This window comes from Lepus europaeus, chromosome 14, assembly GCF_033115175.1.
Source record: "Lepus europaeus isolate LE1 chromosome 14, mLepTim1.pri, whole genome shotgun sequence".
NCBI classification, from domain to species: domain Eukaryota; kingdom Metazoa; phylum Chordata; class Mammalia; order Lagomorpha; family Leporidae; genus Lepus; species Lepus europaeus.
Window position 1 is genome coordinate 40,094,554 of NC_084840.1, and position 22,055 is coordinate 40,116,608.

Genomic DNA, 22,055 nt, shown 5'->3' on the forward strand with positions numbered 1-22,055 from the left:
ATGAGCAGAGTCAGCCCCAGGCACATGTGACATCTCTGGGTCCCCTGGTTGAACTTGGGGTCTCCCCACAGGTCGTACTTAGAAGCTGACTGACCCTGGGCCACTGCCACATGCAGGCCCCTGAGCTGCAACATCTCTCAGTAGATGGGCCAGGATGCCCCGGGCAATGGGACCAGGACCCAGGACTGCAGCTTTCCCCAGCAAGGGTCCTGGGCTGAGCCAAGGGCAAAGGGTGGGGCTTTCACTCGGCATGTGAGTGGCAGGGACAGCACCTGAACACTCCCTGTCCGAGCACACACAGCCCAGACCACGGCACCAGCGCCGGGCGCCACACTGAAGGAGTTGGCTGCTCCTCACACATCTGCAGTCAGACCACGGGTCCTGTCAGCCCCGTCAGGAGGCGGGTGAGCACTGAGCCGCCTGTCAGGCCCTCCCCAGGCGTGACAGAGGGCTGCGCATTCCAGGCACAACACTTTCATTGCAACGTGATTAGATTTCATCCTGTTAGCCTGTGTCTGCCTGTCAAGAGCCTTTTGGGTTCTGATTTGTTCACCTAATATATTTATTCCCTTCATCCACAAGCCTGATCAGGTCTTCATCCAATTACTAATGGCAGCAGCGGCCTGTGGTTCCCGCACCATCCCTCATCTGGTTAAACAGCTACTTATAAACGTTCCCAACCACTCTCTCTGGTCCTCACCTAGTAGAAGACTTCACCGATGTGTGTTTGTGATGGGCATATCCCTGTCAGCCGGTGGAGCACTCAGGAGGATAGGGGCTCCATCTGTGCACCTGCCCTGCTGACTCCACTCTGCGAATGCACAAACCTTCCCAGCTGCAAAGCCACCGATGGCCAGAGCCGCAGTGGTTGGAGGAGGCAAGTGCACAAGCCCTCCTGGGAGGGCTCTTCAGGAAGAAGGGCCAGAAGTGGGCAGGACTGGCCTGGGGAGGTGCCGCAGCCTGCACAGTGGAAAAAAGGCTGACAGCAAAGGCTTCGTGCCAGGGAGATCCGTCTGGTTCCGAAAACAGGAGGACACAGGGACTTGAGAAAGCACCAGAAAGGTCACATGAATGTTTATTACATAGAAAAGAGGGAGGGGAAGAAAAGGTTTCCAAAGCCGTATTTCCAAGGATTTAAAAAAACACGATCTTAGAATGCTGAAGAGATGCCGTGCTTGCTGTCTGTGGAATAGGAATGCGTGTGTCTGTATAAATATGTACACGGAGCTATGTACATGGGTTTCTATCATCATACGTGACGTTTTCATCACATATACAGCAAAGCTGCTCAAGTTACAGATTGTAAAGCTGGCAGAAGGCTGGAGCAACTGTAACACTGCTGGGTGCTCAGAGGGCACCATGGAGAGCCCAGGGCTGGGCACAGGTGCTGGGAAGCTGGGCTGCAGGCAGCCCTGGACCCCAGGCTGCAAGGTCAGGACCAAGGCGAGGCTGGAAGCTTCTCCAAGGTCCCCAGCATGTGAAGTTTTCTTCTAAGAAGGGCTCCAGGCATTGGAGTAGGCTGCTCATACCCCTCGGCTGGGCTAGGCTGGGGCAGGGTCCCCACAAAGTAGGAGAAGACAGTCCCCGGAGACCAGAGACTCTGTCTCGTCTGAGAGCAATGCAAATATACAGCAGCTAATTGAACAGAGAAAGAGACCCAACCAAGGCAATCACAGCATCAAAATGTTGCAGGCCTGGCACTCATCCCTGTGTTAACACAGTGGACACACGCAGGGCCACCTGTCTCACTTTCATGGATGCTGTTTCAAAAGCAGCACCACACACAACAGTGCGGAAAATGGCTTAGCCTACGATGTGGGCCGGTCCCGTCTCATGGCTGTCCAGGAGCCAGTCCCAGCCACCGCCCCTACTTTCCTCCTGGTCTCTACGCTGGGGCAGGTGGGGCTGCAGAAATAGGAAGGGGCCCTTCCAGGGCCCCCACAAAGAGGATGCTGCCCCTCTTTTCTGGGAGGGCCCACTTCGCCCCCTCCCAAGAAGGCCAGGCTGGCAAACATGGGGAAGAACACAGCCCATTTGGTGGGGTGGGGTCCTGAGTCCACTGACCCTGGTTCAGACCCACAGGCCCTGGCTCTGGAGAGAGAGAGAGGAAGCAGCATGCGTATGTGGGCAGGGGCTGGGAGCTGGGTGCTGGAAGAGGAAGAGGAGGTGTGGGTTCCCTTGGAGATCAGTCCCAAACCTGAGTCTCCAGGAAGACTCCATCCTGCTTCCCCCAGCAGTCAAGGGGCCAGGCTTGTGTGTATGTGTGAGTGAGAGAGGGAGAGAGAGAGAGAGAGAGACAGACAGACAGACAGACTCAGCCCTTGTGAGGGTGAGATGCTGTGGGTGTGCACTGTACAGTCCAAACTAGCCTGGGGTGTTGGCACTGTGGCCAACCCAGGCAGGAAGGGAGACGGGTGGGCGGCTGAGGTTCCCTAGCAAATGTAAACCAAGAGAGCCCATACCGGAAACTCAGTTCATAGACAAGTCAGACGCTGTCTGCCTTCCCGCCCTATGGAATTGTGTCAGGAGGGGAGAGGAACTGGGGACCGATGTTTCCACTCTCCCAGAAGAGTCTCAGCTCCAGGGCTGCAGCCACTTGAGTGGTAACTCCTCATGGGGAGGACAGCTCGTCTCTCCTTCCCATAAGGGGCGGCCCTGCATGCCCTTGGCCCACTGCCCAGGCCTCTGCATTTTCCCACCTATAGATGGTTAAACTGAGGCACAGGGCAGTCAGAGAGACAAAGGCTTCCTAACAGCCCTGAGGCTGGAGCTCATTGCCTCAGCCCTCCATGCCTTGCTGATCCACGGGCATTTCAGAAACCCTAAGAGTCTCACAAGTTCGGGACCTAAGCCTCTCACCCACCTGCTCAAGCTGACCTTTGAAAGAATGATTATTCTGTACAGCCATGCTGGTCCAGGGGGATGCTGCCCTTCCCCTGCCAAGCTGGCCTCCACATCCCTACAACCTGCACACGGAGCTCTCTGCAGGGAGAAGGTGCCCCACTCCCGCCTCACCTGTGAAGGCTGGGCAGTGTCAGGGCTGTGGTTGGGGGGGGGGGTCACCCTTTGCTCAAGCACGGTCCCACGGGGCCACTCCTGGGGAGCTTGCTGAGCTAGTAAACAAAGCAGGGGGCGAGGGCTGCCCTAGGCCAGCAGGGGACTTCTCCCAACTCCACAGAGAGGACACACGGAGTCTCAGCCCCAGGCCCCACTTCTGACCCTGGGTGGTGATGTGTGTGGCAGCAGGTCATGGCCTCTGGGGGGCTCCCCCACTGGCAAGCCCCTGATGAAAGCCCAACCAGAGGGAGTCACAGTGGCAGTGGGTGATGCCTCTCACCACCGACAGCTGTCTGCCGCATGATGCACCCCAAGCCGTTCTTGCAATGCTCAGCCATGTCATTAAAAGCCTGAGGCTGGTCTGGGAGTCAGGATGAGGCCTCAGGGAGCTGGACTCCCCAACACAGACCCAGGAGCCAGGTTCAGGCACAACAGAAATGAATCCCCCAAAACTCACCGATGTGCACAGGGAAGGCACAGCTCAGGGTTTCTGCTTTGTTTAAAGAGCTGAGCTGGTGCATTTCGGCTCCCCTTGCAGAAGACACCTGTCCTGGTCCCGGGCTTGCAGCCCCACTGTGCGCTGGCCTTGGGCTCAGTGTTCGGGGTCTGTGAGTGGTTCCTTTTTTGAGATCCTGGGTCCCTTCCCCTTCAGGGGAGACGTTAATCATGGGGCTTTTCTTTTGTGACTGTCCTGCCCACTGCCCCTCAGCCCAGGGCACCCTGCATGAAGCCAACTCAGTATGTGCTTTCATGGTGGCGGCACAGCTGCAATCCTGGGCTGGCCCCTCACACCAGCCGTACCTCTAGCCACCATCCTCTTACAACTTCACCAAGGGCACCCCTCTGGGCTGCCCTTAGACGAGGGAGAGTGGGCTCTCAGGCTGCCTGGGCAGAGGCAAGGGCAGAGAGCATGGTGGAGCAGGGTGGGGGCCTTATGGCTCTCCCCAGGGAGGTTCTTGTTTCGCCTTATTATGAGGAGGGGGAACAAAGACCCTCCAGGGGTCTGCCTCTGGGCAGGGCCGCGGTGAGTGCCTGCACTGGTTGTGCAGGTGGCTAGTCCTGGTCACTCTTGGCTCTGCCCCTTCTGGGCCAGGTGTTGGGGTCTCTGGCTTGCTCTCTGCTGATGGTGAGGGGAGAGGAGGCAGAACGATTGGCACGTGCCCAGGGAAGTACCCAGCATGGGGGCTGTGACCCACGCTGCATGTTCCCTCTTTCCCCTCAAGTGCAGCCAGAGCCGGTCTCCAAGCCAAAGCCAGGAGCTTGTCCTGCTGGGTCAGAATGGGAAGTGGGCCTCGGCAGCAGCACCCCTGCCCCACAGGACCAGCACCTGGCCAGGGACAGGACAGAGGGGCCAGGCCTGGAGCCAGGAGCCTTCCACCCCCTGCTTCCCCTCCAGGATGCTGGCCATCCTCAACCAGCCCCACTGTCCACAGAGACTCCCAGCGAGGCCCAGCCTGGTCACCAGTGGTGTGTGTGTGCATGGAGTACTGCCAGGCCCAGGGACCCTGCTCAACAACGGTGGGTGGCGTTTACAGGTGTGCACCTGACAGGAGGAGGGGCTGGCTCAGACCACGCTGCCCCTGAGCACTGGATGAAGTGGGATGATCCAGAGGATGCTATTTTGCTATTTTGAGCTGGTCCCACCTACGTGGCAACCCTCACAGACTCACTGTTAGAGACGCAGGCGGGGGGACCCCTCAGCTTCTCCTACGCACCTGTTACCTGGAAAGAGGCTTCCTTTTGAGGCTGGTGTGTGCTCCAGCCTGGAGAAGCAGCCCTCCAGGGAGGAGAGGCCCCTCCTGGAGCAAAGCCCCTGTATGAAGCCGTCACACACTGGGGCTCACGGTGATACCTGCCACTCAAGACATGCCCACCTGCGTCTGGATCCTGTCACTAAACATGCGACATAAATTGCTATCTCTTCTCTACCCCCTCAGCAGCCACCCCCAGCCCAAGCCAGGAAAACGCGATCCTCCTCTCTCCCTGTGGGAGTGGGCCCTCCGAGGCCGTCATCACTGAGGGGGCGGGCACAGGGGCCATGGGCCGGGGGCTGAGCCCACTCTTTCCCTCAGCTGAGGCTGTTTGCTCTGTTACAGGGCGGCTCCGTACTCTGGTGCAGCTGCCTCTTGAGCAGGGGGCTGCCAGCCCAGAGGAGGCCCCAGCGTTTGGGATAAAATCCGATCAGCTTCCCTGCTCTGAAGCCACCGAGGCCTGGGGTCAGGAGGAAGAGGCAGCAGGAAGAGATGAAGACAGGGCTGGGTCCTCCAACAGGGCAGCCCAGCCAGTGCTGGGGAAGGGGGCAGTCACTCAGCAGAACAAAGGAGTGGACTGAGACCCCGCCCTGGTGGGTGCCCGGGGTGGGTGAGTGGCCACAGGGGGTCTGTTTCTCCAGGGGTGCCTCTAGCGAGCAAGGAGCCCCAGGCCTGTTCCCTGCAGGACCAGGCTGAGAGAGCCAGTAGGAAGGTGGAGAGGCCTCAGGGTAGCGGGCAGACAAGGTGGCCAGACACATCCCTTCTCCAGCCCTGACCGATTCTGACCAGTCTCTGGGAGTCAAGGCAAGGCCCTCCTCAAAGCCGGACATACCCAGTGCTCGGGGCAGTGGGAACCAGGTCTTGGGCCCGTCCTTGCTGTTCACACCTCCTTCGCCAGAGTCATCCTGGCCCTGGGATTTGGGCTCTCCTTTCTCTTGGTTTCAGGTCGGTGCTTGGTCCACAGTAGCCTGCGCCACCTCTCTTGGCCTCTCCTCTCTCTCTGGCCCCATGGTCCCTTTGCAACTGCAGGGATCCCTGCAGTATCCCCGTCTGTCTGCAAGGAGCACGTTCAGACAGAGGTCCCAGCCCCACGCACCTCTCACAGCTGTGAGCCCCGACGAGCTCCAGACGGTAAGGATCCCCCACCCCAACAGCAGCGCCCTCTGAGCCGGCCTGAGCGAGGCTATTTCCAGCACTCAGGGCCCCCAGGGACTGTGCCTCTTCCACCTTCCTCTGCAGGGACATCCGCAGGCTTGCTGCCGCAGGGGCGGGGGCAGGGGGTGGGGTGGGGGTGTTCCAGAATGTGCCGCAGTGTCAGGAAGCACACGGGTCGGTGGCTCACATTACCGTTCTCAGCGCCAAACCTTCTGACTTCACACACACTTCTGGCCCCAAGGGTTTCAGGTGAAAGGGATGTGGACCAGAAACAGTGTCACTTGGCCAGGTGGGAGGCGCCCACCCGTGGCCGCTCACACCCTGGCAGTGCTGCGCGTGAACATCCGGCCGTCCCAGCACATTCACCTCTGGGATGGAGTCACTGCCTTGCAGAGAACAAGGTCCAAGCACAGCCAAGGCGGCTGGCGGTGCAGGCCCCGGAGACACCCGTGGGGACCCATCCTCTCCCTGAGGCCCGGGGCGGTGCTGCCCACATGAGGCCACAGAGTAAACACTGGGGGCACCAGGTTTCTGAGGCAGGGTGAGGGGACCACCACAGTCCTACCTCCCTGCAAGCCCCCGCCCACCTGGACCATGGCCCAACCCAGAAGCTCCAATGTGCCCATGTGGTGGGCGGTGGGCACTGCCAGGCAGGGATGAGCCTGCTGGAGCACCCCAGCCCCCCCGTCAGCACTGACATCTCCACCCCACTCCCCAGCGCTCCGGGTGCTGCGCCTACAATGCTTTCCGGAACAGGAGGGACTGGCAGCCCTCAGAGCCTGCCCAGAAAAGCAGATGCGTTTTCACAATAAATAATATTTTTTAAAATAGCCCCTTTCCACCCCAAATCCGAGAAGAGCAGAAGAGAACATGTAAAGGTCTTTGTGGCCCTGGACTCTGCCGCTGGCTCCTGTGGGCTCACAGCTGCTGTGGGATGCCCTGCTCCTTGTAGCCTGTGAAGAAGCAGCACAGGAGAGATGGTTAGAGTCATGGCTGCCCCCCAGACTTCCCCAGGACCTGCTCCAGGCCAGAACATGGGCACGAGCTCTCACTGACGCTAGAGTGTGCGTGACTGGTAATGCCAGGGCACCTCTTCCCGAGGCCTCTGGCTTCTTACAGCAAACAAAGAACGCATCAAGAATCAAGAGTTGTAGGATATTCGGTATCTTGGGAATATATGAATGGGGGTGGGGGCATTTGGAGTGGGCCTGGAAGATGCGCTCCTGTACTCACACTCAAGGAGCCCCTGCACCACAGTGGCCCCACCAGCCTGGCCCGGTATGGCTTCCCAATGCAGAGCCCTGGGAGGAGGTGCCAGGAAGCCTTTCCTAAGTGATATGCATCTGGTGCAGGTGCACAAAGAGGACGGAAGAGGAAGTCAGCACACAGAGGGAGTAACCATCTCTGCAGGGCCAACTAGCTGGACTGCGGAGACAGGAGAAGGGCCCAAGGACTGGGAGCCTTTGAAACTTCATGAATGACTATGAGATCTTTGGGAAAATCTGAACACTGTTGGTACTAAGGAATGACTGCTAATTTATGTGGGTGTAAATGGGGATTGTGTTCATGTTATTTTTCTTAAGATATCTGCTGAAATATTTATGGCTGAAATGACATGAGCAGAATTTTTTCTTTTAAAGATTTATTTACTTGAAAAGCAGAGTAACAGAGAGAGAGACAGAGTCATAGACATAGAGTCTTTCCACTCACTGGTTCACTCCCCAAATGGCCTCAACAGCCAGGTCTGGGCCAGACCAAAGCCAGGAACTAGGAACTCCATCCGGGTCTTCCATATGGATGGCAGGAGCCCAAGTACTTGGCTCATCATCTGCTGCTTTCCAAAGTGCATTTGCAGGAAGCTGGATAGGAAGTGGAGCGGCCGGGACATGAACCTGCACTCTGATGTGGGATACCAGTGTCCTATGTGTCACCTTAGCCTGCCATGCCACATCACTGGCCACATGAGTGGAATTTACTGAGTGGCTGCCGCCTATTAGTCAGCTCTCGTAGCCTGAAGAGGTTATTGAACTTCTCTTCATTTAGCAGATTCTTTGCCAACTTTAGATGCTAATAATGCAGGGCTGGGCAGTGGGTGGGGGAGAGAGATGGGAGTAACAGACCAGGGAAGCGTGTCCATGCACTGATCAGAACTGCAGCTGCTGTGGGCATCTCCAACTCATTATACCAGGCACACTGTTTTTGTCTATGTTTAAACATTTTCCAAATACAGGGGCAGGCACTTAGTGCAGCAGTTAAGATGCCACTGGTGATGCCCACATCCTGTATCAGAGGGCCTGGGTGAGACCCGGCCCTGCTTCCAGTTCCGGCTTCCTGCTGACCTGCACCCTGAGAGGCAGCAGGGGATGGCTCAAGTAGTTGTGCCCCTGCCCTCAATGTGAGAGATCTGGATTAAGTTCCCGGCTTTTGACTCCAAGGCCCAGCCCCAGCTGTTGTGAGCATCTGGGGAATGAACTAGCAGTTGGAAGATCTGCCTATTTCTGTCTCTCTTTCAAGTGAATTTTTAATAAATAAAATTTAGTGATTTTTCTAAAAATTTTTTCCCCAAAATGTGAAAAGCCCATTGGCTGAGTGGGAGAGGCAGGGGTGTGTGTGTGTGTGTGTGTGTGTAGGGGCGAGGCTCCAGGGGAGGGGAGGGCCCCAGGCACCAGGTGTACATCCACCAAAGACTCACCTTGGGAAACTGCAGCAGTACAGAGAGGCGAGGCAGCAGGAGGAAGAGGAGAAAAAGAGAAAGAGTGAAAACAGAGGCCACAGGGACATACAAAATGTAAAAGGATGGAGGGCCCACAGAGGGTCTAGGGGCCAGAACAGGGCTGTGCCAGTGGCTTCTCAGCAACCAGGCTCTCAGACAAGCAGCCTCCATGTGCGCAGGGGCTGGCCACTGGCCTGCAGTCAGCCCACCATGTGGATGGACATGGCTTCCCCTCCCACTGATGCTGACAAGTTCTGTCTCAGGCCTGCTCAGATCCCCCAAAGACAGCGGACCTCCTGCTGCTGCCCCCCTCCTGCTCTCGGTTGCCTGGAGATGAATCCAGGGTGCACTTGGGAAAGGACAGCTGCAGGACAGGCTGGGCTGCAGCAGCCTCCCCTTGCCACGGTGCCCCTGCTGGCCACGTGGTTAGGCCTGTCTGTGGTCAAGAGCCACAAATAGGAAACCTAATGCTGGGGGCAGACCCAGGCCCCAGGAGGGCAAGTAGGTTTTATTGTGCAGACATCTTGGGCTGATTGGCAGTGATTGCCTGCAGCCCTGTGCTGAGCAAATGGGAGACTGCTCCGCAGAAAGTGTCCTGATTGATTAGCAAAGTCTGCCATGTGTGTGGCAAGAGCTACCAAGTGTTTACTGACCCAGGACCATGGCAGGCTGACAAGCTCCTAATTTTAACTGGTACTGTCACCTGTACTTTCTCCGATTCCCCGCGTGGGGGTTTTCCTGGGTGATGTGTTTGCTGAGGACACCTGGATGACGCCAGGGACAGAAGAATCAACCTGTGCTGTTAGAACTGCCGGGTGTCTTTGTTGTTACAGGACGGGCCTGGAGTGATGGCAGAAAGAACAGCCCCATCCAGCTGTCCCCAGGACAGACAGGTCACCGTGGGACACACACACTCACCACTGCTCACAGCGCTCAATGCTGCCAGGCCAGATATTCCCTTCCACCTGGCTGCCCGATTGCCCAGCGTCTGCCTGCTTTGCTCTGACTCTGGAGTACCCTGGCAGTGCGGCCAACTCACTTCCTTCCCTGCCCTCTGCTCCCAGAAGAGCCACTTCTGGCAGCCTGTCTGACCAAACCACTGGCTCTGAGGGCCTCACGCAGCTCTGGTACCTGCATCTTCCCTTGGCCAGTGGCCTGACTGGTCACTGACCCTGGCTCTGGCATTGGTGTGTGCCCTAGATCCCGGATTGTCACAGGGTCCTGAACTCAGGCTGAGTGAGCTGCAGACCCACTGGAGGGCTCCCGAGTTCTGGCTTCCCTTCCTGCCCCCTGCTCTCCTTCCCCTGCATGGCTTATCTCTGGCTCTGACAGGTGCAACACCAGGAGGAGGACAGGGTGGGAGGTGGCATGAAGGGCAAAGTACGCCAGGAGAGTGGTCCCCAGGACTGAGCAGCGGGGAAGCATGGGACGGTGGTGCAGGGAGACCACCACAGCTGTCTGAGGTTTCGCTAGGCTGTTTCAAATGGGGCAGTCAAGGAGTCCTGGGCGAACTTGCTTTTGCAAGTTATGCCCTTACACCAAGCACCTGCGTCTGGATCCAGTTTGCCTGAGGTGACTGGTAAAGGCCCACTCACTACGTGGGGGGAATCATGAGACTTTAGCGCCACCGAACTCAGAGCTGGGGTGGCAGGAAGAGGAATTGGTGCTGTCCGGCCACGTGCTTCCCCCAGGCAAATGCACCAAGCAGCCTTTGTCTTCTTCCTGAGAACTGCATGGTAGGTCCAGGGGGCTGAGCTCACGAGGCCACAGCCACCGGTACCCAGTCTGTCCTCTTGTTTCCTTGACAAGGGACCGAGGTGTCATCGCTGGAGAGGGGCTCCCACCCTCTCTTCCTCATGCTTGCTGGCTTGGCTCTCTGCCAAGCAGAGCCCTACCTGCCACATGCTCACAGTGACCTGCAGGGAGTGGACCAGGCGTGGGGTTGAGGGTGGCAGTGGGAGCACCCTGTGCTGAGCAGTCACAGGTGCTAGTGAGGAGGGCACCTGTGAGCTCTGGGGAGCACCTGTCCTTGGTGGTGAGCAAGACCTCAGCCAAGCACCAAGGCCTCCCAAGCCCATCCGAGCCTTGCCCCCCCACCCCACCCCATCCCCGATCCCAGGGGGCCTGTGGCCACTCACTGGCAAGGATGACCATGTCCATGCCCCAGAAGATGCTCATGATCCAGCCCACCATGACGATGGCCGTGAGGATCTGGATGAGGGCTGCGGCGATGTTCAGCCAGAAGACGCAGCACACGTGCCTGTCTGGGAGGTCGGTGCGGGCCCCACACAGCACGGTGAAAGCTGAGACGAATGTCCCTGCGAGAGGCCAGAGAAGATGGTCTTGAGAGGGTGCCCAGAGACCAAGGGGCCTGCGTGCCCATCGCTGCCTGGGGCCCAGCTGCCCCTCCCTGAGAACTGCAACAGAAGCGGCCCATGTGTGCCCCCTGTCCTCTGAGTGGCGCTCCCTGCTCAGACCTCGGGCCAGCTCTTGCCATCTCCAAAGCACAGAGGTCAGCGGGCCAGGTGCGGCATGGGGCTGCCAGGGCCCAGCAGCATCCTGGATCCCCAGAAGCCGTATGAGAAGCAGGCCCCACAGTGAAGAAGCAGCAGGGCAGCTGCCTGCAAGGACAGCTGGCCACATCTGGAACAGGATTCCAGGGACCTAGGGGTTCCGAGGAGGGAGCTGGGGTGGCTGGGATGACAAAGAGGCAAATTTAGGAGAGCAAAATTGGGGGCAGAGAACCACCCCAGGGCATACACTTATGGCCTGCAGGCTGGCCTCCTTGACCCCTTCCTGTTTTGTTTTGTTATTTAAAAAAAAAGCCACATTATACAGCTGTGCAAAATAAAGTTTATTTATATCCCTCTTTAAAAAAAATTAGACTCTTTTTTAAAAAAAAGACTTATTTATTTATTTGAAAGTCAGAGTTACAGAGAGAGAGAAAGAGAGAGAGGTCTTCCATCCACTGGTTTACTCCCCAGATGGCTGCGACTGCCAGAGCTGCATCAATCCAAAACTAGAAGCCAGGAGCTTCTTCTGGGTCTCCCACGCAGGTTCAGGGGCCCAAGGACTTGGGCCATCTTTTACTGCTTTCCCAGGCCATAGCAGAGAGCTGGATTGGAAGAGGAGCAGCCGGGACTTGAACCGGTGCCCACATGGGATGCCAGCACCGCAGGCAGCACTTTACCTGCTACACCACAGCACTGGCCCCACTTTTTGTATTCTTAAAGTTTCTTTTTTTTTTTTTGAAACTTTTTAAAAAAAGAGTTTATTTATATATTTGAGAGGTAGAGTTACAGACAGTGAGAGGGAGAGAAAGAAAAGTCTTCTATCTGCTGGTTCACTTCCCAACAGCCAGAGCTGCGCCGATCTGAAGCCAGGAGCCAGGATCCTCCTCCGGGTCTCCCACGAGGGTGCAGAGGCCCAAGCACTTGTGTCATCTTCCACTGCTTTCCCAGGGCATAGTAGAGAGCCAGTACTGAAGAGGAGCAGCCAGGACTAGAACCGGTGCCCATATGGGATGCTGGCACTGCAGGCAGAGGATTAACCTACTGTCCCACAGCGCCAGCCCCCTGAAACTTTGCTTTTGTGTGTGTAAAAAACAAAGACAAAGAAACCCCCCATGGGCCTAGACCTATGCAGAGCCAGGATCCTCAGTGTCACCACACTCCACTTCCACGCCTGTCCCACTGCAAGGCCTGCAGGGGCAGAACCGCATGCAGCAGCTGCCACCCTCCGTGGTGACCTGGACGACCTGCCCAAGGCTGTCTTACAGCTTATTTATTTATTTGATGAAGAGAAAGAGTACACTTTAAAATGATGATGAGAAGTATAGGATAGCAAACACATAAGCCACGGCACAGTCACGTATCACCAGCAGGTATCTGGTACTGCACACAGCTGCCAGCCATACTGGCATAGAGCACAGTAGGTTTGTTCATACCAGCCGCGCCACAGATGTGAACTATGCATTCACTGCTATGGCTATACACGTCACGAGGCTGTTAGAGAGCAATGGGCCTTATCCTGACTTTGCTAGTCACAGAGAGCAGAGGGTCCCATGTGCCCAGGGCAGTGCAAAAGGAACCACATTAGCAGAGACTTCAGCTTATGTTAGGAAAAGACAGGCTGGGTTGGCCACCACTGCGTTTATTTATTTATTTATTTTCTATTCATTTGAGAGGTAGAGAAACAGAGGGAGAGCTCCCATTCACTGGCTCACTCCACAAATGCCTGCGATTGCCAGGGCTCGAACCAGGAGTCAGGAATCCAATCCAGGTCTCCCACATGGGTGGCAAGGATCCAATCAATTGTGCTATCACCACTGTCCCCAGGGTTTGCATTGGCAGGAAGTTGGAGTCGGGAGCCAGAGCTGGGTATTGAACTTGGGTACTCCAATACAGCTGCAGACATCTCAACCAGCATCTGAACCATTCGGCCACACACTCACTCTCTCCACTTTATTTAGGAGACCACGTGTGTGGTGTCGGGGGGACCTTGTGGTCACTACTCTTTCACCCACGTTGATATGCTCATGATAATAGGACATGTACAAAATTAGGAACATGTTATGCACATACTGACTTGCATAATATGTTCACACATGCATTAGGAAGCAAGGATGGCAAGTCCTTTTGTCATATATGGTAGCACTCACCACAGAGTGGAAAATCTAGTCAATTGGTTTATAAGGATGCTCCAAAAAGTTGCTGGAAAACAGAATTTGAAGATAAGCCTATTTGGTGCAAACAAATTCTGAAATCCATGCAATTTTTTCATAACATACATTTCCCATGAATTTCTTAAAAACTGCCTGCTTGAGGTAAAAACAATGTTTTAATTTCTTCAGCAGTAAACTTAAAAAAAATGATGTTAGCACATTTTCATATGTATAGATGCTAATGATTTTAAATGAGTCTTACCTGTTAAATACAGAGTTCTACCCAACCACAAGGTGTCAGTTCTAACATATTCCATGGAGCATCAGCGGCATGCTGGCCAAGGTCCTGGCACTCCAGAGTCCAGGAGGACGAAGGGGACCTGGCACCGCCACTGCAAGTTCACACTCGGGCAGCGACACTGGCCACTCACACCAGGAGCAGCGATGAGCTGGGCGTGGCTGCAGCATGACAGACTTCACAGAAGAGCAGGCTGCCGAGGGGCTCCAGGCAGCTGGTGGGCACTCAGGAGGCAGAGGAGGAGAGAGCACCTCTGGAGACAGTGGCCCAGGGCTCCGTAGTGCACGGGACTCACAGCACGGAACGGGGGAGGAGCTGGGCTCAAGGCATGCAGGGCAGTGCTGAAAAGCAAGGCTGGCTCATACGCAGCAAACAAACAAAACCTTTAAAATTAAAACAAAAAAATGAGGCTGGAGTCGGCAGAGGTCAGACTTGAAAAACTCCTGAGGGTCTTCCTGGGGGGGGGGGCTGCCCCCCCCCCCCCCTTTCCGGGTCATGGACAGCGGCCGTGAAGAGTTTAACCAGGGAACTAGAAGGTCAAGTTCAAATTTTAGAACACATGCTGTGACTCCAAAGCGAAGATGGTCAGAACAGGTGAGGCCCAAAGCCCAGGGAGCAATGACGGGGCCAGGGAAGCATGGCTGCAGGCACGGAAGGAGGACCTGCAGGGACAAAGGAGGCGGCGTCCTTGGATTGCGTGGTCTGCTGGACACTGGGACAGAGGAGAAGGTGCACGGAACACATCTGGTTTTCCTGTTTTCCACTCTCCCTGCTGAGGGTGGAGGCGTTAAACATGGGACATGGTGGGGGCAAAGGGCATGCTGGAAATGGGGCTTCAGGTTGCAGATACCACCCAGAAAGGAAAGAGGCCACCCCGGGGTGGGAGTGGGGGACATGACCACCAAGAAGAAAGTCAAGGACAGACCCTGGGGGATCTAGATCTCAGGGGTATGCACGGAAAGGAAGACACAGCAGAGATGGAGGTGGAACGAGCAGTGGAGAGGGCGAGAGGGTGTTGCAGAAACAGGAAGAGGCGTGGGCGACAGGCCCACATGCGGCAGCCAAGCCCAGTGGGCGGGACCAGCTGGAACCACTGGAGACCGGCAGGTGGCTCAGAGCTGCAGCCAGAGGTCTGGAGAGGCTGGGATGTGGGACCCAGGCCTTGGGTGAGGGCCAGTCTTTCTGAAATGGGAGAAACTCCGCATGAGAGGGGAGAGGATCTATCCAGAGAGGACATCAGTGGACATTCTTGATCAAATGGGATGTGGATCCAAGGCAAGGTTTTCCAAAAACAGCATGTCCATCAAACAGAGGGCCACAAAAATGCATCTTCTAGGCTCCTACCTGCTGGCCACCCAAAGGCAAAGGGATGGGTCCGGGAATAAGACAAGCATTCCCCAGCTGTACTAGTGGACAATAGATGTGAGAATCCTCCCTGTAGGGAGAGGAATTAGCCTTGCAGGTACAGGACCAGAACGTCACACAGCCTTGTTGGGAACTGGTCTCTGCATCTGGCCTTTCAATCCAACAGATTTCCCGACATGTCTCAGTGCTGGAGCCGAGAGGTCATCCTCTGCCACAGAGGCGGTGTACCTGGAGGGGCCGGGGCCTGGCCAACACCAATTGGCACAAGGAAAATCATGGTAATGAACTGTACTGTCAGCCCCCAGGGTCAGTGAGTTCTAAGACAGCTGGTCGACAGACACACACCTGTTACACCCTGCCGTGACCTGGGAAAGACAGGCAGCTGGGGACAGACTGAGGAAGCTCCCCGACCAAATGGAGAGTGATGGCAAGGGCTCAAGCCCAGCCAGCCCTCACAGCCATAGCCTCACGGGCCACACTGGTTCCTGAGTCAGTGGTTTCCCCAAGGAACTCAGGGCTCAGGCCCCAGACAAGGCCATGGGGAAGGGAAAGGGTACAGGAAGTCCCCAAATGGCATCTCTGGGCTTGAGTTCTGGGGAGGGTTCCTGGAGCTGGGCTCCTGCTCCATCGGGCACAAGAGGAGAAGTGGCAGAAGGGGCTGTGGCAGCCTCCCCACGGAATAGGGAACGGAGGCCTGGGGTGGCCCAGGGCGCAGCTACCCGCAGGATTCCCCTAGGAGCGCTGGATGGTGCTGGGTTGGGCGAGGAGATCTCAAGGCCTCTTGGAACCCAGGGGGAGAAGGGCTTGCTCCTGAAGCAGTGTCTCCGAAAGTCAGGTCTGATCCCAGATGTCAGCTGCAGCCAGCTGTGCTAGTGTCAGTGGCTGTGACTTACGCCCGGACACCACCCTCCAGTGCTCGTGTAGGGAGGGCAGGGCGAGCACTGCTCAGAATGAGAGCTTTGGGGACCAGAAGGAGATGTAAGGAAGCCCTGGGCTGGACTTCACAGCCCGATTGGAAGGAAAAGCCAAAACCTCAGAAATAGGTCCCACTGCCAGCATGAAGTGAATGGGAGGTCACACTCCGGGTCCAACTCAATCCTATGAAGCTTTGTGTCTCAAAACTGGCCAGGAGGTATGAGGAACCATGGGATTGTGCTAGAAGTCCAGCTCCTTGGGCCACGCCACCTGCAGGCCCGGTCGGCATCTGCTCAGCACTGGGAAGAGGAAAGCGACCAGGCTGCAGTTCACAAATGCTCTGGACAGAAGTCCCAGGAACGCAATCCAGTGTGGCCTTGGAGGTAAACAGGCGCCCATGGCCATGGCCTGTGCTAGCCAGAGGAGGCTGCAGAAGACGCGGCCGGGGTCCTGGGGCAGAGCAGGCACGTGCTGGGCAGACTCTTCCCCACTGACTCCTTGGAGCTCCATTTTCTCCAGAAACCGGGCAGAAAGCTTTGGGTCTCGTGGCACCGTGGGAAGGCACTGTCATCATTTCAGCTCCAGCACTCCAGGATGGAGCGCGGGGAGAAGACAGAGCGAGGCAGAGGGGAAGGTGCCAGGAAGGAGGCCGTGTCTCCCCTGGAACTGGGCCAAGATGTCCACCTCCACCCAGAGATGGAATGCAGCCCCCACACCTGGCCAGCAGCTTGCAAGGACACGGAGAACGCGCAGGATGCCACATGGCGGTTCTGGTACCCTCATCAAGCTAAACACACTGAAAGTTCCCCAAAGGAATCAGCCAGCGCCTTGGACCCCGATCCCTGAGCCAGCGGCAGCGAGGGCCTGCGAAGGGTGTTCAGCACACGCAGCAGCTTGTCAGCATGTGGCTGGCACCCCAGCATATTGGGGCAGGAAGTGGGGGTCCGTGCCTGCCACCGGCAGCTCACAGCCGCCCTTGATCTAGCTCTGATGCACCGGAGACGGGCAGTGAATTTGTTATGACTGAGAGCTTTCCAGGCATGTGGCTTCCTGTCCTCCAGCAGAGGTGTCTGGCGCTCCAAACTTCACACTTGGCCCCCACTGCTACCCTACACCCAGGGTCCTCTACGCTCACCAGTCACAAGGTGCCAGCTCAGGGCAAAAGCTCGCGTCTCAGGAAATCGCCTGGCGAGCTGAGGACTGAGGAGCCACAAGGGCTGTGGTGGGCTCCCAGGGGCCACCTCTGTAGGTAGCCACAGAACAGAGGGGCAGGAGGGGCCGCAGTTGGTTTCCAACCCACCCACAGGAAGGGCTGTAAAGGAAGGGGGTGGGGAGCCTCCGCAGCTGCCACAAATACCACTGAGGACAGAGAGAATGAGACCAGCTCCCTCCCCCACCCCCACCCCGCAGCGCCTGCACCTGACATCAGGTTGATTACCCACTGCAGGCTAAGTCAGGCTAGAGCTGATAATTAATTGTAACTGCTCTGGGCGTTGCATCAGCCTCCCGCGCTTGTTACCAAACCTCTCTGCCTACAGCCTCCCCCTCGGAGTTCTATGCCCAGCTCCCAGCCTGGAGGGAGGGGGAAAGGGGCTGGGGGGGGGCCTCAGAATGGAACTGGATACCTTAGGGCTCTCCAGGGGCTCTCCCCAGGTGTTCGACCACATGCAAAGGCTCTCAGCCTTGCTAGGACAGATTCTGGGTTGGGATGTAAGGGCGAGCTGAGGCGACCGGGATGGGAGCAAGGTGGAGAGGTGGGGCAGAAGGGAGGGGGTGGTTGTGTAATGACCGGGGCTGTCTCCTTCCCACAGGTCCCTGTTGGGAGCAGTTGGGCAGACGGAGAGACTGGAAGGGCTTCGGCACTGGCACTTGTTGGAGAGGATGGCAGGGCTTCCAGCCCCCTTAGAATTTGCAACCTGACAAGGTGACACCTGCAGGACAGCGGGCAGGTGCTTGTGGGGGCAGTGCAGGAATGAGAGCAGGACCCCGAGGCCACTGATGCCCAATAAGGGTGCACATTTTATGGAGCATGGGGAGCTAGCTCGTTGCACATAGGCCACTTATGGGCACTGGTTTTTCCATCACCTCGAACATTTCTCATTTCTTTGTGCTGGGAACATTAAAAGTCCTCTCTTCCAGCTATTTTGAAATGTACAGTAAATTGCCAGCTGCAGTCACTCTGCTTGATAGAGAGCACTAGAACATATTCCTCCTACCTAGCTGTATTTTGGTACCTGTTATCCACCCTCCCTCTCCTCCGTCTTTCCCACCTTCCCCAGCCTCCCGAGACCACTATTCTCCCCTCCACTTTTATGAGATCAACGTGTCTAGCTTCCACATGAGTGAGAACATGCAGTATCTGTCTCTCTGTACCTGGTTCATTTCCCTTAACACAATGTCCTCAGGTTTGTCCTCACTGCTGCAGATGACACAGTCATTCTTTTCTGTGGCTGAGTAAGAGTGCCCGTATGCATACCATTTCCTTTATCCAGGCATCTACTAGGACACCTAGGTTGGTTCCACTCTCGGCTATTGTGAATGGTGCTGCAGGAGACATGGAAGCGCAGGTGCCACTTCAATGCATTGCTTTCCTTTCCTGTGGCTATCCACCCAGGAGTGGGATCGCTGGGTCATGTGGTAGTTCTGCTTCCAGTTCTTCGAGGAGTCTTCCAAGATGGCTGTACTAACTCATGTACCACCCAAAGTGATGAGAGTTTCCTTTGCCCTGCCCCCGCCCCCTCACCAGCATTTGTTATATTTTTATCTTTTGGTAACAGCCACTTAGTGTCTGTAATCCACAGTACTAAGCTAAGACACTCAGGTTCATGGCTGAGCCTGGTTCCACTGTCCTGGGTCACAAATAACCTTCATGAAATGCCTACCAAGCACTCAGCATTGAGTTTGTTAAAATCTAGTCCTTTCTTCTTATTGACCCAAGCCATGGGAGCCAGGCTGCATCGGGCCTCCAGCACCTGTGTACGTGAGCCCAGGTGTGCCAGATGCCAGTGGGAGCTCACAATCATATGTGGGTGACCACTGGGAGTGTGGAGAGAGCTGTCTCCAGGTGGCCCAGGCTGTGGCCACGAGGTATGTGGGAGGACAGTGTACTCTGTGTTCTTCTTACAGTATCAGGAAAATGATCACAGGTATTAGCAGAACATTTCTAATCCTGACCTAGGCCTGGAAGCCTGCGTTCCTGGGGGCAATGTCACCTTGCTGTGGACTGAAGGCATCCTTCCCCCCAAACTCATGTTGATGCCTTGGTCTTCAATGCGATGCTATTGGGAGGTGGGGCTTATGGTAATTAGATTTGGATGAGGTCAAGAGTTCAGTTGGAGCCTGGATGATATGACTGATGTCCCTATAAGGGGAAGAAGAGACCCAAGTGCTCTTGCATACATGCTTGGGTTTCCCCAGGCCCCCACTAGATGAAGAAACCAGGCAGAGGGCCCTCGGCAGAACCTAAGCATGCTGGCACCCTGGGCTCAGCCTTCCCAGCCTCCAGAACTGGGAGAGAGAAATGTGTGCTGTGGACGCCACCCAGTCTATGGTGTTCTGTCATAGTAGCCCAGTAGCCCTGTGCTCTTCAGCTTTGTGTGACTGCCAAGAAACACCTGGGCCAGCTAAGTTTCTACAGAGGAAAGGTTTATTTAGCTCGCGGTTTTGGAGGGTTGAGGGTACGGCACCTGCTTCATCTAATTTCTGGCAAAAACCATGCGGCAAGTGGCAGATGGCAATGCAATGGTGGGAGCACATGTTGGAACAAGCGGTGCTGTCTGAAGCCAGGAGCAGAGATTGCGGTTGAGGCCATATCAGGTTTTATAACCACCCCTGGTGAGAATTATCTTCTAGGAGTGTGGCCCAGTGACCACAGGCCACCAGCCTCCCCCTAACCACAGCTTCCACCACCTCCCAACAGCAGCAACCTTTACTGACATGGACCTCTGGGGGACACCCCGACCATAGCAGGGCCCCTTCCAGAAAATCATCCCCAAGTCATTTCATCCATTCATTTTCCCACATATTCAGCTAGCATTTACGAAGCACCTGCTGAGTGCCAAGAGCTGGGCCAAATCCCTGTGTACCTCAAGAACAACAAAAAGACAGGCTCCAAGGTGTCGAGGACCCGGGGGCAGCACAAGAGAGAAACAGTCTGCAGAGAACAAGGCCATGCGGCCGGTTCTGCGAGAAGGGGCCAAGCAGGGAGGCAGGGTGACCCTGGACACAGACAAAGGCTCTGGTGCCAGAAGACCAGGATCCAGACCTCACAGGGAAGCTTTCCCGTCTGTGGAACTCAGGTGATGGCAGTCGCCTGCCTCCAAGGGCAACAGGAGGACTAAGCGAATCCCTGTGAGGTACTCAGAACACAGTGTGAGCCCTGCGAGGGTGATCTGGGTGCGTGAGGAGGGCCCCATGCAGACAAGAAAGGTGAGGCATCAGCATCACCCTCCCCAAGGGGCAGCGCTGGGGCAGAATCCGGGCAAATAAGGTTGCATTAACAGCGAACATGAAAACGGAACTGAAGAGCTCAAGGAATCCCGCCCGCATAACGGCCGATGGCCCCTGCACTGCTCTTCATGCCATCTTTACAAAAGACTTCCTGTGACTGCTAAGTTGACGTGTCAGCCTCAGGGTGCTGAGGCTTGGTACCCAGCCAGGGCCACAGTGTTCTGCAGCCAGTAACCAATGCAGCTGTGATGACTGTGGTGAGATGGGGGAGCACTCGAAAGTGCAATTGCAGAAGCAGTGCGTGAACTCTGGGGTGGGGAGGGACCACTTAAAAATATTTACATATGTGGACAAGGACTGCAGTGTATCAAGCAAAAATGAAACTTGCTTTGCCACGGCAGCATTCTAGGTAGCTCTCTCTCTCCTCTCTTTCTCCCCCCCCCCCCATTTTCAGAAATAAATTATCTCGGTCAAAGAATAATTCTAGATAATTCTAGGTCCTGGTTGAGATGCAACTGTGCGAGGATGTCCACCACCCAGGCCTGCACTGGCGGCAGAGAAGGCAGTGCCAGCGGTAATCCGGGGGACAGATGGCAAGCAGACACTTGGCACAGGAAACAAATGATGCCAGGCCTGGGACAAAAGCCCTTGAATCTTCCGAAACACCTCTGGAATGTGGCATCGCTCCCAGTTAACCAAGCACAGCAGTGCTCTTAGCCAAATGGCAGGCTTGGGCTCCCCTGCTGGCGGTGGGAAGAGATACCAGGTCCCCAGGGGACCTTGAAGAGCCACTGTGGATTCATTTAGGTGGCTGAGTGACAGCAACAGTGGAAAGGGAGGAGGCTCAGCTGGCCAAGCTGGGACCCAGCCTCCCCGAGGACCAGAGAAGAAGGGGAGGGCATAGGAGTTTTGTGAGGGGCCTATGCTCAGGTGCTCCCTGTCTGGCTGGTGACTCCCCACAGGCCTGGCTGACTCATCTGCCCCTTCCTGGAGCTGGGCCCTGCAGGGTGGCCCTCCTAGTGCCAGGGACAACTTCCTGCCAGGGCTTGTGGGATCAAGCTCAGGATGGCTTTCTTCCTGGGGAGCTGATGTTGCCACTCATGCACTACACCTGCACTACACCTGCAGGGAGGGTGTGTCCCTTGTGGTCTTTATTTTAGAAGTAACCAACTTAAACACACTTAAATAATAAAGGATTTGTTGGTTCATAAAACGGGAAAGGCCCAGAAAGGCAGTGTGGGGTTGGTGGTTAGCAGCACAGGCTGTGAGCAGAGTATGATTCCTGAGTTTATCAGTCCCTGGCTCTGTGAACGTGGGCAAGTTACTCTGCTTCTGGAAGCCTAACTTCTCATCAACACTTTTTAGGCCAATCTCCCCCTCTGTCAGATACGTGGTACAGTATCATTTATATTACCAGGGCCCTGTGCAAGACTTAATAGATGGTGTGCATTTAAAGTGCCTGGAATATACTAAGTGTTTAATAACTGCTGTTTTTATTAATAAGAATTCAGGGTTGGTTTGATTCCTTGGCTCAGTGATTCAGCATGGACCCAAAGCCTCCCATCTTTCTATTTTGTCTTCCGTGGTGTGAGCTTTATCTCAAAGGTCAACTTCCCTTATGGTGACAAAATGATTGCAGCAGTTTCAGGTTTCACATGCATAGACCATGTGTCCAGAGGAGACAAAAAT

At 55.9% G+C, this 22,055-nt stretch overlaps 1 protein-coding gene across 3 annotated transcripts in view; it reads right to left on the reverse strand.

Annotated features, from left to right (window-relative positions):
- Positions 1-6,770: 6,770 nt before the first annotated feature.
- STUM (stum, mechanosensory transduction mediator homolog) overlaps positions 6,771-22,055 on the reverse strand; it is a 175,357-nt gene continuing 160,072 nt past the window's right edge. Inside the window, exons 2-4 of one of the 3 annotated variants that reach the window (XM_062211343.1) lie at positions 10,815-10,994; positions 8,656-8,664; positions 6,771-6,916 (exon numbers count right to left, since the gene is read on the reverse strand). In XM_062211343.1, coding sequence (XP_062067327.1) covers positions 6,882-6,916; positions 8,656-8,664; positions 10,815-10,994 — 224 coding nt within the window. In that variant the 3' untranslated portion in view covers positions 6,771-6,881. Of the gene's footprint in view, positions 6,917-8,655; positions 8,665-10,814; positions 10,995-22,055 lie in introns of those variants that run through there. The other 2 variants (XM_062211342.1, XR_009867966.1) reach the window with 2 other exon arrangements.